The sequence below is a fragment of the Pristis pectinata genome, chromosome 5 (assembly GCF_009764475.1).
Source record: "Pristis pectinata isolate sPriPec2 chromosome 5, sPriPec2.1.pri, whole genome shotgun sequence".
Lineage (NCBI taxonomy): Eukaryota > Metazoa > Chordata > Chondrichthyes > Rhinopristiformes > Pristidae > Pristis > Pristis pectinata.
In genome coordinates this window covers 29,746,484-29,760,616 of record NC_067409.1, presented here as the reverse complement: position 1 = coordinate 29,760,616, position 14,133 = coordinate 29,746,484, and the positions used below count along the sequence as shown (strand labels likewise).

General features: G+C 44.5%; 1 protein-coding gene across 1 annotated transcript in view; it reads left to right on the top strand.

The window, feature by feature from the left end:
- The window catches only part of myo3a (myosin IIIA), a 180,065-nt gene that overhangs the window by 130,569 nt on the left and 35,363 nt on the right, over positions 1-14,133 (top strand). Inside the window, exon 25 of the mRNA XM_052016177.1 lies at positions 11,835-11,875. Coding sequence (XP_051872137.1) covers positions 11,835-11,875 — 41 coding nt within the window. The remainder of the gene's footprint in view (positions 1-11,834; positions 11,876-14,133) is intronic.

Here is a 14,133-nt window from a genome sequence, read left to right as displayed (position 1 = left end):
AGGTTACTCCAACAGCATCTCCCAAACCCACTACCTCTACCACTGATAAGGACAAAGATGTCAGGCACATGGGAAGACTACCACTGGTAGGCTCCCTTTCAATTCACACCATCTTCGGAAATATATCACCAGTCCATCACCATTACCAGGTTTAAATCCTAGAACTAACTGTGTAACAGCACTGTGGGAGAGGACCTTCACTAGAAGGACAACAACAGTTCAAAGCCAAAGTTGAGTTTATTGCCATTTGCACAAGTCCATGCATACACAAGTGCAATGAAAAACTTACTCACAGCAGCATCACAGGAACATAGCATCATATAAGCAGCATTCACAAGAAAAACATAAATATAAATTTAATACATGAAAGAACACAGTTAGAACGAAAACAGTCCATTTTAGTGCAAAGTGATCAAAGTTTTCATCGTGTTGCTAAACTGTAATGATTAGGGTTTGGCCAGCTGGTTCCAGAACCAAATGGTTGAAGGGAAGTAGCTGTTCTTGAACCTGGTGGTGTGGGACTTCAGGCTTCTGCACCTACCTGATGGTAGCTACGAGGAGATGACATGGCACGGATGGTTGGGACATTTGATGGCGTTGCCTTCTTGAGGCAGCGCCTCATGTAGATACTACCGATGGTGAGGAGGGATGTGCCCGAGATGTATTGGGCTGAGTCCGCTACTCTCTGCAGTTTCTTACATTCCAGCGCATTCGAATTGCCGCACCAGACCATGATGCAACCAATCAGCAAACGTTCAACAGTACATCTGTAGAAATGTGTTATAGTGTTCAGTGATATGCCCAATTAGGTGGCTTAGTACCACCACAGAATCATAGGATCAATGATCTGGTCCCCAGTTTTTACTGTGGAGAAAATGATGAAAGCCTAGGAAATGGGAGAAATGAGTGGTGTTGTCTTGGACCACATACAAGTTAGCAGGGAGGAGGTATTTGAGGCCTTGAAGTGCATTAAGGTGAATAAATCCCAAGGGCATGACCTGTGCATTCACAGACCTTGTGGGAAGCTAGAGAAGAAATTGTGGAGGCCCTTGCAGAGATTCTTGCTTCACCTCTGGCCATGGGAGAGGACTGGAAAGTGGCTAATGTGGTACCATTGTTTAAGAGGATGGCAAAAACAAGCCAGGAAACTACAGGCCGATGAGTCTGACATTGGTGGTGGGTAAATTGCTGGAGGGGATTCTGAGGGACAGAATATATTACCATTTAGAGAGACAGGGTATGATTCAGGACAATCAGCACGGCTTTGTGCATGGGAAGTCATGTCTGACAAATCTCTTGGAGTTCTTCAAGGAGGTAACAAAGAGGGTAGATGAGGGTAGGGTAGTAGATGTTGTCTATATGGACTTTAGCAAGACCTTTGACAAAGTCCCTCACGGCAGGCTGGACTGGAAGGTTGATTCACATGGGATCTGGGGGAGATAGCAAATTAGATTCATAATTGTCTCAATGGTAGGAAGCAGAATGTGGTGGTCAAGGGTTGTTTGTCGGACTGGAGGCCGGTGTCTAATAGTGTGCCACAGGGGTCGGTGCTGGGATCTTCGTTGTTTGTAATGTATATAAACAACTTGGATGTGAATGTACAAGGCATGGTTAGTAAATGTGCGGATGATACTAAAATAGGTGATGTTGTAGATAGTGTAGAAGATTATGAAAAATTACAGGGAGATCTTGATCAGCTAGGTGCGTGGGCTGAGGATTGGCAAATGGCTTTCAATCCAGAAAAATGTGAGGTATTACATTTTGGGGGATCAAACCAGGGTAGGACAGATACAGTGAATGGTAGGGCACTGGGGAGTATTATGGAACAGAGAGACCTGAGAGTGGAAGTGTATAGTTCACTGAAAGCGGAGTCACAGGTAGATAGAGTGTTGGAGAAGACGTTTGGCATGCTGGCTTTCATTACTCAGAGTACTGAGTATAGGAGTTGGGAAGTTATACTGCAGTTATATAAGACATCTGTAAGGCTGCACTTGAAGAATTGTGCACAGATTTGGTGGCCCTGTTACAAGAAAGTTGTTATTAAACTAGAAAGAGTGCAGAAAAGATTTACCAGGATGTTGCCTGGACTTTAGGGCCTAAGTTACAAGGAGAGGTTGCATAGACTTGGACTTCATTCCCTGGAACATCGGAGATTGGAGGGTGACCTGATATAGGTATATAAGATCATGAGGGGCATAGACAGGGTGAAAGCACATAGTCTTCTTTCCAGGGAGGGGGTGCTAAAAAGAAGAGGGCTAAAAAGATCAGAGGCAGGAGATTTAAAAGGGAGACAGGGGCAGCTTCCTCACGCATTTTTGGAATGAGCTGCCAGAAATAGTGGTTGAGGTGGGCACATTAGCAACGTTTAAAAGCCATCTAGATAAGTACCTGGATAGAAGAGGTTTAGGGAATAATGGGCCAAATGCAGGCAGATGGGACTAGATCGCTGGGCAACACAGTTGGCATGGACGAGTTGGGCCGAAGGGCCTGTTTCCACGCTGTATGACTCTATGACTCCAAGGACCCCTGAAGGTGGTAGCACTGGTAGATAAAGTGTTGAAGAAGACATACAGAATACTTACCATCATTAGATGGGGCATAGAATATAAGAGCAGGGAGTTTACAGTACAACTTTACAAAACATTGAATAAGTCACAGCTGGAGCACTGAGCACAGTTCTGGTCACCACACTATAAGAATGCACTGGAGAAAGCGCAGAGGAGATTCACCAGAATGTTGCCTGGGATGGAGGGCTTCAGGTATGAGAAAGGACTGCATGGGCTGGGTCTGTTTTCCCTGGAGCAGAGGCTGAGGGGACACCTGATTGAAGTACACAAAATTTCTGAGGGGCTACAATAGATAGTAGGAAATTTTTCCTTATAACAGAGTTGTCTGAAACTAAAGGGTGTGTGTTTAGAGCAAGGGACGTGAGGGTTAGTGGGGATCTGAGGAGGAATTCATTTTCACCCAGATTGTGGTTGGAATATGGAACACACTGCCTGAGCAAGTACTCACAACATTTAAGAAATATTTAAACAAGCATTTGAATCGCAAAGTGGAGAAGGCGACAACCTAAGTGCTGCTAAATTAGTATGGATGGCTACCTGATGGTGGGCATGGACATGTTGGGCCAAAGGGCCCATTTCTGTGCTATATGACTCTATGCTTCCGGGACACCACCTTCTCAAGGGCATTTAGGGATGGGCAATAAATGCTGGCCCAGCCAGTGATGCCTAGATCTGAAAAATGATTTAACAAAAGCTCCCATCATGTTCTAAAAGTTGCTTACTTCAAATTTGAATATACACAATGACTAAGCATCTACAGCCCTCTGGGGCAGAGAATTCCAATGATCCATAATCCTCTGAGAAAAGACATCTCTCCTTATCCTTAGTCTCCATCACGTTAAGTCTTGATTCCCCCATAGATGCTGGGAATATAATTTGGAGGAGGCAGGGCATACAACAAGAATTGGGTGACGCAAAAAGTAAAACTGTTGAAGTGGCAATCTCCCTCGATTGTGCGAAAGACCCTGGTCATCTGATGCAAGATGCAAAGTCCGAGGTGCTAGCGGTGTTTTTGTATGTGGTGCGAGTATGGTCTATGTCCTGTTCTTGAACTGCAGCAGTCACTCAGGCTGCCTTTCACTTTGTGTGGAGGTCAAAAGTGGATGGTCTCCATAGAGACGACGAACAAGTTGCCAGAGGAAGAAAGAAAGCAGCATCCTTGTTAAGGTGGCTACCTTAGTGTGTGGTCGCATCAACCTGTGCAAAAACCCAGAGTACACAAGCTCCTAGTGTCTCTCTGTGCTAAGGTTTTATCTGCACCCACTGTTGCAAAGGATGGGCCTAGCAACGTTCCTATGCAACTTTCCTTTCAGAAGGACTGCACCATTTCCCCTGTCACTCACAGAAAAATTTATGCGGAAGGGCATCTTTGACAGTAAGTCAATCAGGCAGTGGTCTACACAGACCACCTTCAGAGCCCTGCAGGTAAAGGGGATGGTGAATCCTGTCAGATGGTCTCAAGCAAACTGTGAAATCTTTCAAACAAGCACCAGGAACTTCCTTGGCTGAGGAGGGCCAAGATCCTTCGTGCACAGCTGATGTCTCAGGACCACCATACACTACTTCTGAGACAGCTGTGGTAGGGCTGGAGGCACCCTTCACCTAATTGTGGAATGTGCCATTGCCAAGAAGGTCCAAAAAATGATGCATAACGTGGTTTTTGTCAGATGCATCCCGAACAGGATTCTGTGCTCGACTGGCACAGGGGAAAACACTGGGGCAAACAGCAACGGGTCCTGGAAGTAATCAACTTGATGAAACTGTGGTCTGCCAGACACTTATTGATCTGTCTGTGACATAAAGTTTCTGACTGGCACGCTGTAGGGTCCAGGTCTACACACTGAGGGCCACACTGTAGCTTGGTGCAACTGCCGCAAGGCTCTGTGAGCCAAGGCCACTCTGTAAGGTACATTGAGGGGTCGATAACCATTTTGGACATGGAAACCATATAAAGCAGGTTTGGACATGGAAATTATATGAAAAGAAACTGATGCCATGCTGACATAAGATTGATCTTACAGGTAAATGGAATGCTGAGTTTTCTACTGTGAAAGGTGACATATGAATATACTGTATTATATATTTGCAATGTTTTTAATTAAACTATATTCTTGGTGAAAAGAAATCTGTTTTTACAAGACTGCCTGTGGGCCGTAAGGAGAAGCAGCATTTCCTCCAGGCCAACAAGCCACCCAGGAGACGAACTCCATCCAGCAGAATCTCCTTGCCCTTTGAACACCTGTCCCCACCCCTCATCCCACTGTTGACTCTGCAAGCACTATCAGTATCCCAGCCGATGTTGAAACCACTGGCCCTGGAAACTTTTCCCCTCAGCTGGAACCAAACCATGGATTTGGGTATAGATGTAAATTATTTGGAGAGGGTTAGAAGGAAGATTGAGATTTTTTTCTATGCGGAGTGTGTAAGAGGTCTTGGAACTCACTGCCTGAACTGCAAAAACATAGTATCTGGATGTGCATTTGACCTACAGAGTAACAAATCAGGTGCTCTAAGGTAGAAGTTAGAGAGCTCCTTTTTGCCTGGCGTGGATGTAGTGGCAAGAATGACTTTCTGTATGATGCCATCAACCATCCATTCCTACTATATGCACAACCCCATGCAAACCAGACCTCCCCTTTATGATGACCATATCCCACCTGATCCTGAAATCCTATGACCCAATTATGCCACTACTTGCTCTTTCACTACCAATTTGCTTATATTTTCTTTTAGGCTTCGGCTTTACGAAGTAGGTTGCTTACTTAAAAGGCCTTCAACCTGTCAATTAGACTGACAGTGGGTGGGAAATCCATTTATGGAGTCCTGGAGTTAAGTTTGCAGGATATTTGAAAAACCCATTTGTCTGCATGTCCTAGCCTTGCACAGCCACAATCTTATGCACAGAAGTTGCCTCCCAGATAAAATCCAGGGCATGATTCTGAATTTGGCCTCAAGTTCAACATGACTCAAATTGAAAGAAGTTAAGATTTAAATGCCCATGTCCTTTACTGCGCTGTTTATCATTGTCAGCTGTGCAGCCAATACGGTGCCTCGAGAATATGCAACAAAATTATAAATTTCCGCTGTGTCAAAGATGTATTTACCATCTAAATGTATCTACAAACCCCATACTGACTATCTAAGCTATTGGCAAGAACCAAGGTTTAATTTCATTGAATACAAAATATGTGCTCAAAGCATGTAAAGTCACTTTAACTCTGCTCTTCAACCTGACGGCTTCTCAATTCATCGAATGGACCGTACAGACTCCTCAGGCAAAGTTAAAGGCAGAGGGGTCTGCTTCTTAATCAATAAGATAAGATCTTTATTAGTCACATGTACATCGAAACACACAGTGAAATACATCTTTTGCGTAGTGATTTTGGGGGCAGCCCGCAAGTGTCGCCTCGCTTCCAGCACCAACATAGCATGCCCATAACTTCCTAACCTGTACGTCTTTGGAATGTGGAAGGAAACCGGAGCACCCGGAGGAAACCCACACAGACACGGGGAGAACATACAAACTCCTTACAGACAGTGGCCGGATTTGAACCCGGGTCGCTGGCGCTGTAAAGCATTGTGCTAACCACTATGCTACCATGCCGTCCACTTGTGGTCAACTTGTGGTTCTCAGACGTGACGGTCCTGGCGAGCTTCTGCTCACCCAGCCTGGAATATCTAATGGTGAAGTGTTGACCATTCTATCTGCCAAGAGAGTTTGCTTCAGCTATCCTGATGACAGTCTACATTCCACCACAGAAGGACATGAAGCCTGCACTCAATGAGCTATACTCTGTGGTCAACAACCTTGAGACAGGATGCCCTGAGACCTTCTTCATCATGGCAGGGGACTTCAATCAGGCCAACCTCAAGAGTGTGTTACCGAAATACTATCAGCACATCTCCTGCTCCACCAGGGGCCCCAACACCCTTGACCACTGCTATACAACCATCAAAGGTGCCTTCCGAGCCACCCCTTGTCCTCACTTTGGGAAATCAGACCACCGGGCTGTGCTCCTTCTCCCTGCATATAAACAGAAACTGAAATGGGAGGATCCGGTATGGAGAGTCGTGCAGTGCTGGTCTGAGGAAGCAGATGAACTCCTACGTGACTGCTTTGAGACAGTGGACTGGTCCATGTTCAAAGACTCAGCTGCCAGCCTTGATGAGTACGTCACCACCATCACAGACTTTATCAGCAAGTGTGTGGCGGACTGTGTACCAAAGAAGACAGGTGTTCCCAAACAGGAAACCATGGATGAACCGGGAGATCCACTCCCTACTGAAGGCAAGGACTGCTGCACACAAATCTGGTGATCCTGCTCTGTACAAGAAATCGAGGTATGACCTTTGGAAAGCTATCAGGGATGCCAAGAGGCAATACCAACTCAAAATAGAGTCCCTGACCAGCCGCCAGTTTTGGCAGGGCTTACATGCTATAACAGGCTACAAGACAAAGTCGGGCTGCATAGCTAACTTCAGCGCATCCCTTCCGGATGAACTTAACGCATTCTATGCACGTTTTGAACAAAAGGGAAGTGGATTGTCACCATCCACCCTGACAGCCACCAATGCAGCTGAACCTGTGATCACAGTGGAGGACGTAAGATCAGTCTTCCGGAGAGTGAACACGAGGAAAGCACCTGGCCCAGATGGTGTCCCGGGCCGCGTGCTCAGATCTTGTGCTGATCAGCTGGCAGAAGTATTTGAGGACATATTCAACCTCTCCCTGCTTCAATCTCAGGTTCCCTCCCGTTTTAAGAAGACCACTATCATCCCGGTACCAAAGAAAAGCAAGGTAACATGCGTCAATAACTACCGACCAGTGGCTCTGACATCCACCAACATGAAGTGCTTTGAGAGGTTGGTCATGGCACGCATCAACTCCAGCCTACCAGACAACCTGGACTCATTGCAATTCGCCTATCAGCGAAACAGGTCTACAGCGGATGCCATCTCCCTGGCCTTACACTCAGCTCTGGAGCAACTGGACAGTAAAGGCACATATGTTAGACTATTGTTTATTGACTACAGCTCTGCCTTCAATGCAATTATTCCAAGCAAGCTTGTCACCAAACTCCGAGACCTAGGACTCAACACCTCCCTCTGTAACTGGATCCTTGACTTTCTAACAAACAGACCGCAATCAGTGAGGATAGGCAGCAATACCTCCGGCACGATTATTCTCAACACTGGTGCCCCACAAGGCTGCATCCTCAGCCCTCTACTCTACTCCCTATACACTCACGACTGTGTGGCCAGATTCTGCTCTGACTCCATCTACAAGTTTGCAGATGATACCACCGTTGTAGGCCGTATCTTAAACAGCGATGAGTTGGAGTACAGGAAGGAGATAGAGAGCTTAGTGGAATGGTGTCATGACAACAACCTTTCCCTCAATGTCAACAAAACAAAAGAGCTGGTCATCGACTTCAGGAAGGGGGGCGGTGTACATGTACCCATCTACATCAATGGTGCTGAGGTCAAGAGGGTTGAGAGCTTCAAGTTCCTGGGAGTGAACATCACCAACAGTCAAATCACATAGATGCCACAGCCAAGAAAACTCACCAACGCCTCTACTTCCTCAGGAGGCTAAAGAAATTTGGTTTGTCCCCTTTGACTCTCACCAACTTTTACCAATGCACCATAGAAGGCATCCTATCTGGATGTATTACGGTTTGGTACGGCAACTGCTCTGCCCAGGATCGCAAGAAGCTGCAGAGAGTTGTGGATGCAGCCCAGCGCATCATGGACACCAGCCTCCCCTCTTTGGACTCTGTCTTTACCTCTTGTTGTCTCGGTGTAGCAGCCAGCATAATCAAAGACCCCACCCACCCGGGACATTTTCTCTTCTCTCCTCTTCCATTGGGAAGAAGATACAGGTGCCTGAGGGCACGTACCACCAGACTTAAGGACAGCTTCTACCCCACTGTGATAAGACTATTGAACGGTTCCCTTATACAATGAGATGGACTCTGAAGTCACGACTGTGACCTTGCACCTTATTGCACTGCACTTTCTCTGTAGCTGTGACACTTTGTATTGTTACTGTTTTTACCTGTACTACATAGACGCACTTTGTACTGACTCAATGTAACTGCACTGTGTAATGAATTGACCTGTATGATCGGTTTGTAAGACAAGTTTTTCACTGTACCTCGGTACAAGTGACAATAATAAACCAATAACAATACCAAAAATAACTTAAGCAAAGTGTAGATTTAGATATTTTTAATTAAAGTGATTGCAAGAAAGCTTAACCAAAGCAGCCATGGGCTAAGGGGAACAAAATCTTTTATATGGATACACATTCATGAGCTTAAAGAATTGCAGTGTTAACTGTCTTTTGTTTAACAATAGAGCTGTAACATTTTTAGACAGCTGAAATCTTGTTCTGTAATCTTTATAATGACATTTATTATCTCGCAATACCCAAATCCTTGTCTTGTGTGAACTCATGCCTGTCATGACAATACAAAATGCAACATCAGATAAGGAGCAACATGAGTATGGACACAGCAAGGAATCTTTGAGTTGTCAGCTTCTTCCCACCCATCTGGCCTGGTCAGCATGGTTAAAGCCAAGTGTTTTTTTAATCTCCTCATGCATTGAAATTGATATCCTAGCATCACCCTTTCTAGGCTTGACTTGTGATATTGTATAACACAAGTAAAGGCTAGAAATGGTGATGCTAGGATGATAGAAATAGTGATGATATAACGTGAAATACTTTTAAAATGCTCATGACTTTACATACATTATTTAGAGACTTAAGCAACTTTTCTCCAATTTGCAGACTTTCAAACGCAGAACTTAATCAGAACTTAAACACTAGTTTTCTGAATTGGTAACAGTGGGTGCAAGCATTTGCCTATTGAAAAATATCCCCAACAATATGAACATTGAGGTCAATACTAACAGTTGTATTGCACTCTGTTACTGACAGGGATACTTAAGATGCTAGATGGAATTTTTTAATGAGTAAGCACTCCAAATCAGATTTGCCAATCAGAACATTTCTCCCATAAATAATAAGAATATTAACAGAAAACCTCAGGATGAACCCTGTGAAATGAAAGGCCACTCAGTACAGTTACGTTCCTATTTCAGGTTTTTCTCACTTCTTGCCATTACTGGAGTAAATTGATCTATCTGTACTGCCCAATTAATCTTTAACATTTTTGTAGGTATGCTGCCAAGGACCAGTCTACTTTACAACTTCAGTCTATAATCAACAGCCCATCAACAGATTTCTGTTGTACATTCACTTAGTCCAAAACTCCAAAGAAATGGATAACTTTTAATCTCGGATTGGAGGGCAGTGACTGGCGGTGTCCCGCAGGGATCGGTTCTTGGACTTCTACTTTTTGTGATATTTATAGATGACTTAGATGAGGGGGTGGAAGGCTGGGTTAGTAAGTTTGCGGACGACACTAAGATTGGCAGTGTTGTGGTTAGTGTGGAGGGCTGTCAGAGCTTACAGAGGGATATTGATAGGATACAGACCTGGGCTGAGAAGTGGCAGATGGAGTTCAATCTAGAGAAGTGTGAGGTGGTACACTTTGGAAGGACAAACTCCAAGGCGGAGTACAAGGTTAATGGCAGGATTCTGGGTAGTGTGGAGGAGCAGAGAGATCTGGAGGTTCATATTCACAGTTCACTGAAAGTTACCTCACAGGTGGATAGAGCAGTTAAGAAGGCCTATGGGATGTTAGCTTTCATAAGTCATGGGATTGAGTTTAAGAGCCACGAAGTGATGATGCAGCTTTACAAAACTCTAGTTAGACCACACTTAGAGTACTGTGTTCAGTTCTGGTCGCCGCATTATAGGAAGGATGTGGAGGCGTTGGAAAGGGTGCAGAAGAGATTTACCAGGATGCTGCCTGGATTAGAGTGTATGGAATATGAGGAAAGGCTTAAGGTGCTAGGGCTTTATTCACTGGAAAGGAGGAGGATGAGAGGAGACATGATAGAGGTATATAAAATATTGAGAGGAATAGATAGAGTAGACAGTCAGCGCCTCCTTCCTAGGGCACCAATGCTCAAGATGAGAGGGCATGGCTTTAAGGTTATGGGTGGGAGGTTCAGGGGAGATGTCAGGGAGTGGTTTTTCACCCAGAGAGTGGTTGGTGCATGGAATGCACTGCCTGGGGTGGTGGTGGAGGCAGATACATTGGGCAGGTTCAAGAGTTTGTTGGATAGGCATATGGAGGAATGTGAGATAGAGGGATATGCAGGAGGAAAGGGTTAGATAGTGTGAAGGTGGTTTGATGGACGGCACAACATGGTGGGCCGAAGGGCCTGTTTTGTGCTGTATGGTTCTATGGTACCTCCTGAGCTGGTGTGAAAGTGGGGTTTTAGAGCACAGCAAGGAAAGACCCCACGCAAGTTTCCTTCATTTTAAACAAAAAGGGGAAAGTTATGCAGTTCCCTATCAAACATGCTTTTTTGACTCACTAGATCTGTTGATATTAGCTGCTCTCAGACACCTGCTGGTAGGATCAAGAATACTTCCCCTTATTGCACGGGGAAATTCATTAGACTGCACAGATTCTGACAGACCAGCATACAGACTCGGAGAGGTCTAGTGTTTCATTTTTAAGTAAAATTGTAAAACTGTTGGCTACAGTTCCACAACTAACTGTAAAAGTAACACATATCTTTCCTCTAACTCAGATGCAAACCAAGGTAGAAACAAGCCAGCACTTAAAAATAGCTTTGACCTTTTCTTTAATAACTTACTAGAAATTACACAGACTCGAGATGGCAGCACCTATATTATGGGAATTTGAAATGTGTAAAGATTTGCTTTATTTGAGTCTGATTAGCACTGCTGTCATATATTAGATTGCATAATTAAATTGTGGAAGACAGATTTTTGATCTCTGCCACTTAAGCATTATGAAGAATGGATCACCATGTGGAAGTCAGAGAAGAAAATCTGTCAAGGAGGATTGCATGAATGTACTGGAACCAACCCACTGCCACGTTCTCTCAGTGCCCCAACCTCATAACTATCTGATAACCCTTGGCAGGAAAGGTAGAAGGGTTCTTAAGCTGAAGCAGCTATTGCAAATGCTGGAAGTGTGAAACAAAAATAGAAAACACCACAGGTACTCAACAATACCTCTCATCAGAACTGGAGAAGTTCTGTATAGGCACGTGAGCCCCCCTGAAGCATATTTCTCAATCCACTTAACTGAGGCAATGCATAACAAGCAGGTAAAAAGCTGTTACAAATGACTTTTAATGTTTCTTTTTTAACAGAGGTCAGTGCAGGATGGGAAGAGAAGACCCCGGAAAGACAGGTAACTGCTCATTTCCTTCCAGTCTAAAAGCACAACACAGTTAAATTAATTCAAAGCAAAAAACAAACTGCACTTTATATTTTGCTCCAGTTTACATCATCTATAGTCTCTTGTGTCTCAAACTTAATTCAAATCCTGATCTATGTGGGAAAATGACTCCTTTCGCCATTGACAGTGAAACTGTAAATGTGTTGGCTTATAAATTTGCCCTCATTGTGAGGTGTGTGTTAAATGTGCAACGTGTGGCAGACAAAATCATATTGCACACAAAGCCCAAGGTGTCATGTACAATAGAACAGTCCTTACACAGGCAATGCACACACAGGCCTTTTGCCTCTCACAAGTAGGTTGTGGATTGCAGGCCAAAGGTCATGAACGGGGAAAAAAAACAAGATGCTGGAGGAACTCAGCAGGTCAGGCAGCATCCATGGAGAAAAACAAACGGTCAACGTTTTGGGTCAGGACCCTTCTTCAGGACTGAAGATAGGAAAAGGGGAAGCCCAATATATGGGGGGCGGGGGAAACAGAACAGTGTTAGGTGGGGAAAAGAGGGGAGGCGGGGTGGGCACAAGGTGGTGATAGGTAGATGCAGGTAAGAGATGGTGATAGGCAGATGCGGGGAAGGAGGGGAGAGCAGATCCACCGCGGGATGGGTCAAGGGTACAGAGGCAGGTGACCCATGGGGGAAGGGGAGGAGAGGAAAAAAAATTGGACAAGGAGAAAAAAGAGAGAGAGGCTAGGAAAGGGAAGAAAAGCAAAGGCATGGTGGGGTGGGGGGGAGGTTGGGTTACTTAAAGTGGGAGAATTCAATGTTCATGCCGTTAGGCTATAAGATCCCAAGACAGAAAATGAGGTGCTGTTCCTCCAGTTTGCATTTGGACTTCTGGCAATGGAGGAGGCCGAGGACTGACATATCAGTGATGGAGTGGGAGGGGGAGTTGAAGTGACTGGCAACAGGGAGATGCAGATCATGGTTACGGATGGAGTGCAGGTGTTCTGCGAAATGGTCACCCAGTTTGTGGTGATGAGAGGGCTGAGAGGGGTACCAGTGCATCAATCAGAGTCGGGGAAAGAAGCCCAATGGTTGGTACAGGACATGGGAAGGGAGCACGGGGTCTCAATCTGGGGATCCGAGAGAAGATGCAACAATTGATAAATTTTTTACTCAAAGGCGCTTACCTGCAGGCTAATCCCAATACTAAACTCCTGAAGCAGGAACTTGCTCAGACTGATTGCCAAGAAGAATTGCTGAAATTGGCCTCACACTCACAGTAAATGAGGCTTCTGCATGCCGATGCCTTTCTTGAGCCAGTCGTCCACAAATGAAATTTGTGGGAGCAGCACCTAGATGTGCATTGGACATCATTGGACAATGCTACACATATACCCTGGCACGTCAGTGCATTAGTGATCTAAAGCACAGAGGAGTCAAAAGAAAAATTACAAACTTCAGAAAAAATGCAGTTAGTGACCAATTTTCTCACTTAAGTGACCAGTTTTCCGACAAATTCTGTCATGTAGCACATGTAAGTGTTCTAGGCTGTTGTTTACCTTACACAATATATACGTTTATATTTTGCAACTTCTATCAAATTGAGGACATCTCTTAGTCATCACAGCTTTTCCTTTGCAACATCCTGTACCATTTCCTCACCAAAGTATGCAAATAACAGGAATGCACTCTGTTAAGAGCTCAGTGGCTCAGGGTTCATGTCACACTGCTGCCATTCTCCCTATGTGTTAGTTAACAAAGAGAGGCTGAGAAGAGAGCAATGCTTCCCATCAGGAATGCACAGCATATGAACACCACCACATTTCTCCTGCGCAGCTAAACACAAGGCTCACAAAGGCCAGATAGCAGCATGGGGGGAATTGCCACAGTTAATCAGAACTGTATTTTTAGAAACTGCAGTTCTGTTTAATGAGCTTATTGAGCTCATGGAATTTGATGTTTCCTAACTATTTAACAGGAAAATTTTTCTAAAATCTAAATATGGATTTCAAATTCCATTAAGATTACAGATAAGATTTATATCAACTTTTCTATTTTGTAGTGATTTACAGTAGTTGCCAAATTAAACTAATCCAGTTGCAACTCTTCCCCCGAAGTAAAAAACAAAGATTGATTCTGTTTGTCTGTTCAATTTATGTACCTCAGGGAATAAAATCTAATGTAATTTTTGCCATCTACAGTGAAGTTGTAAAAATGTTGGCATATAAATTGTCCACATTGGGAGAGGTGTGTTAACCATGCCCCA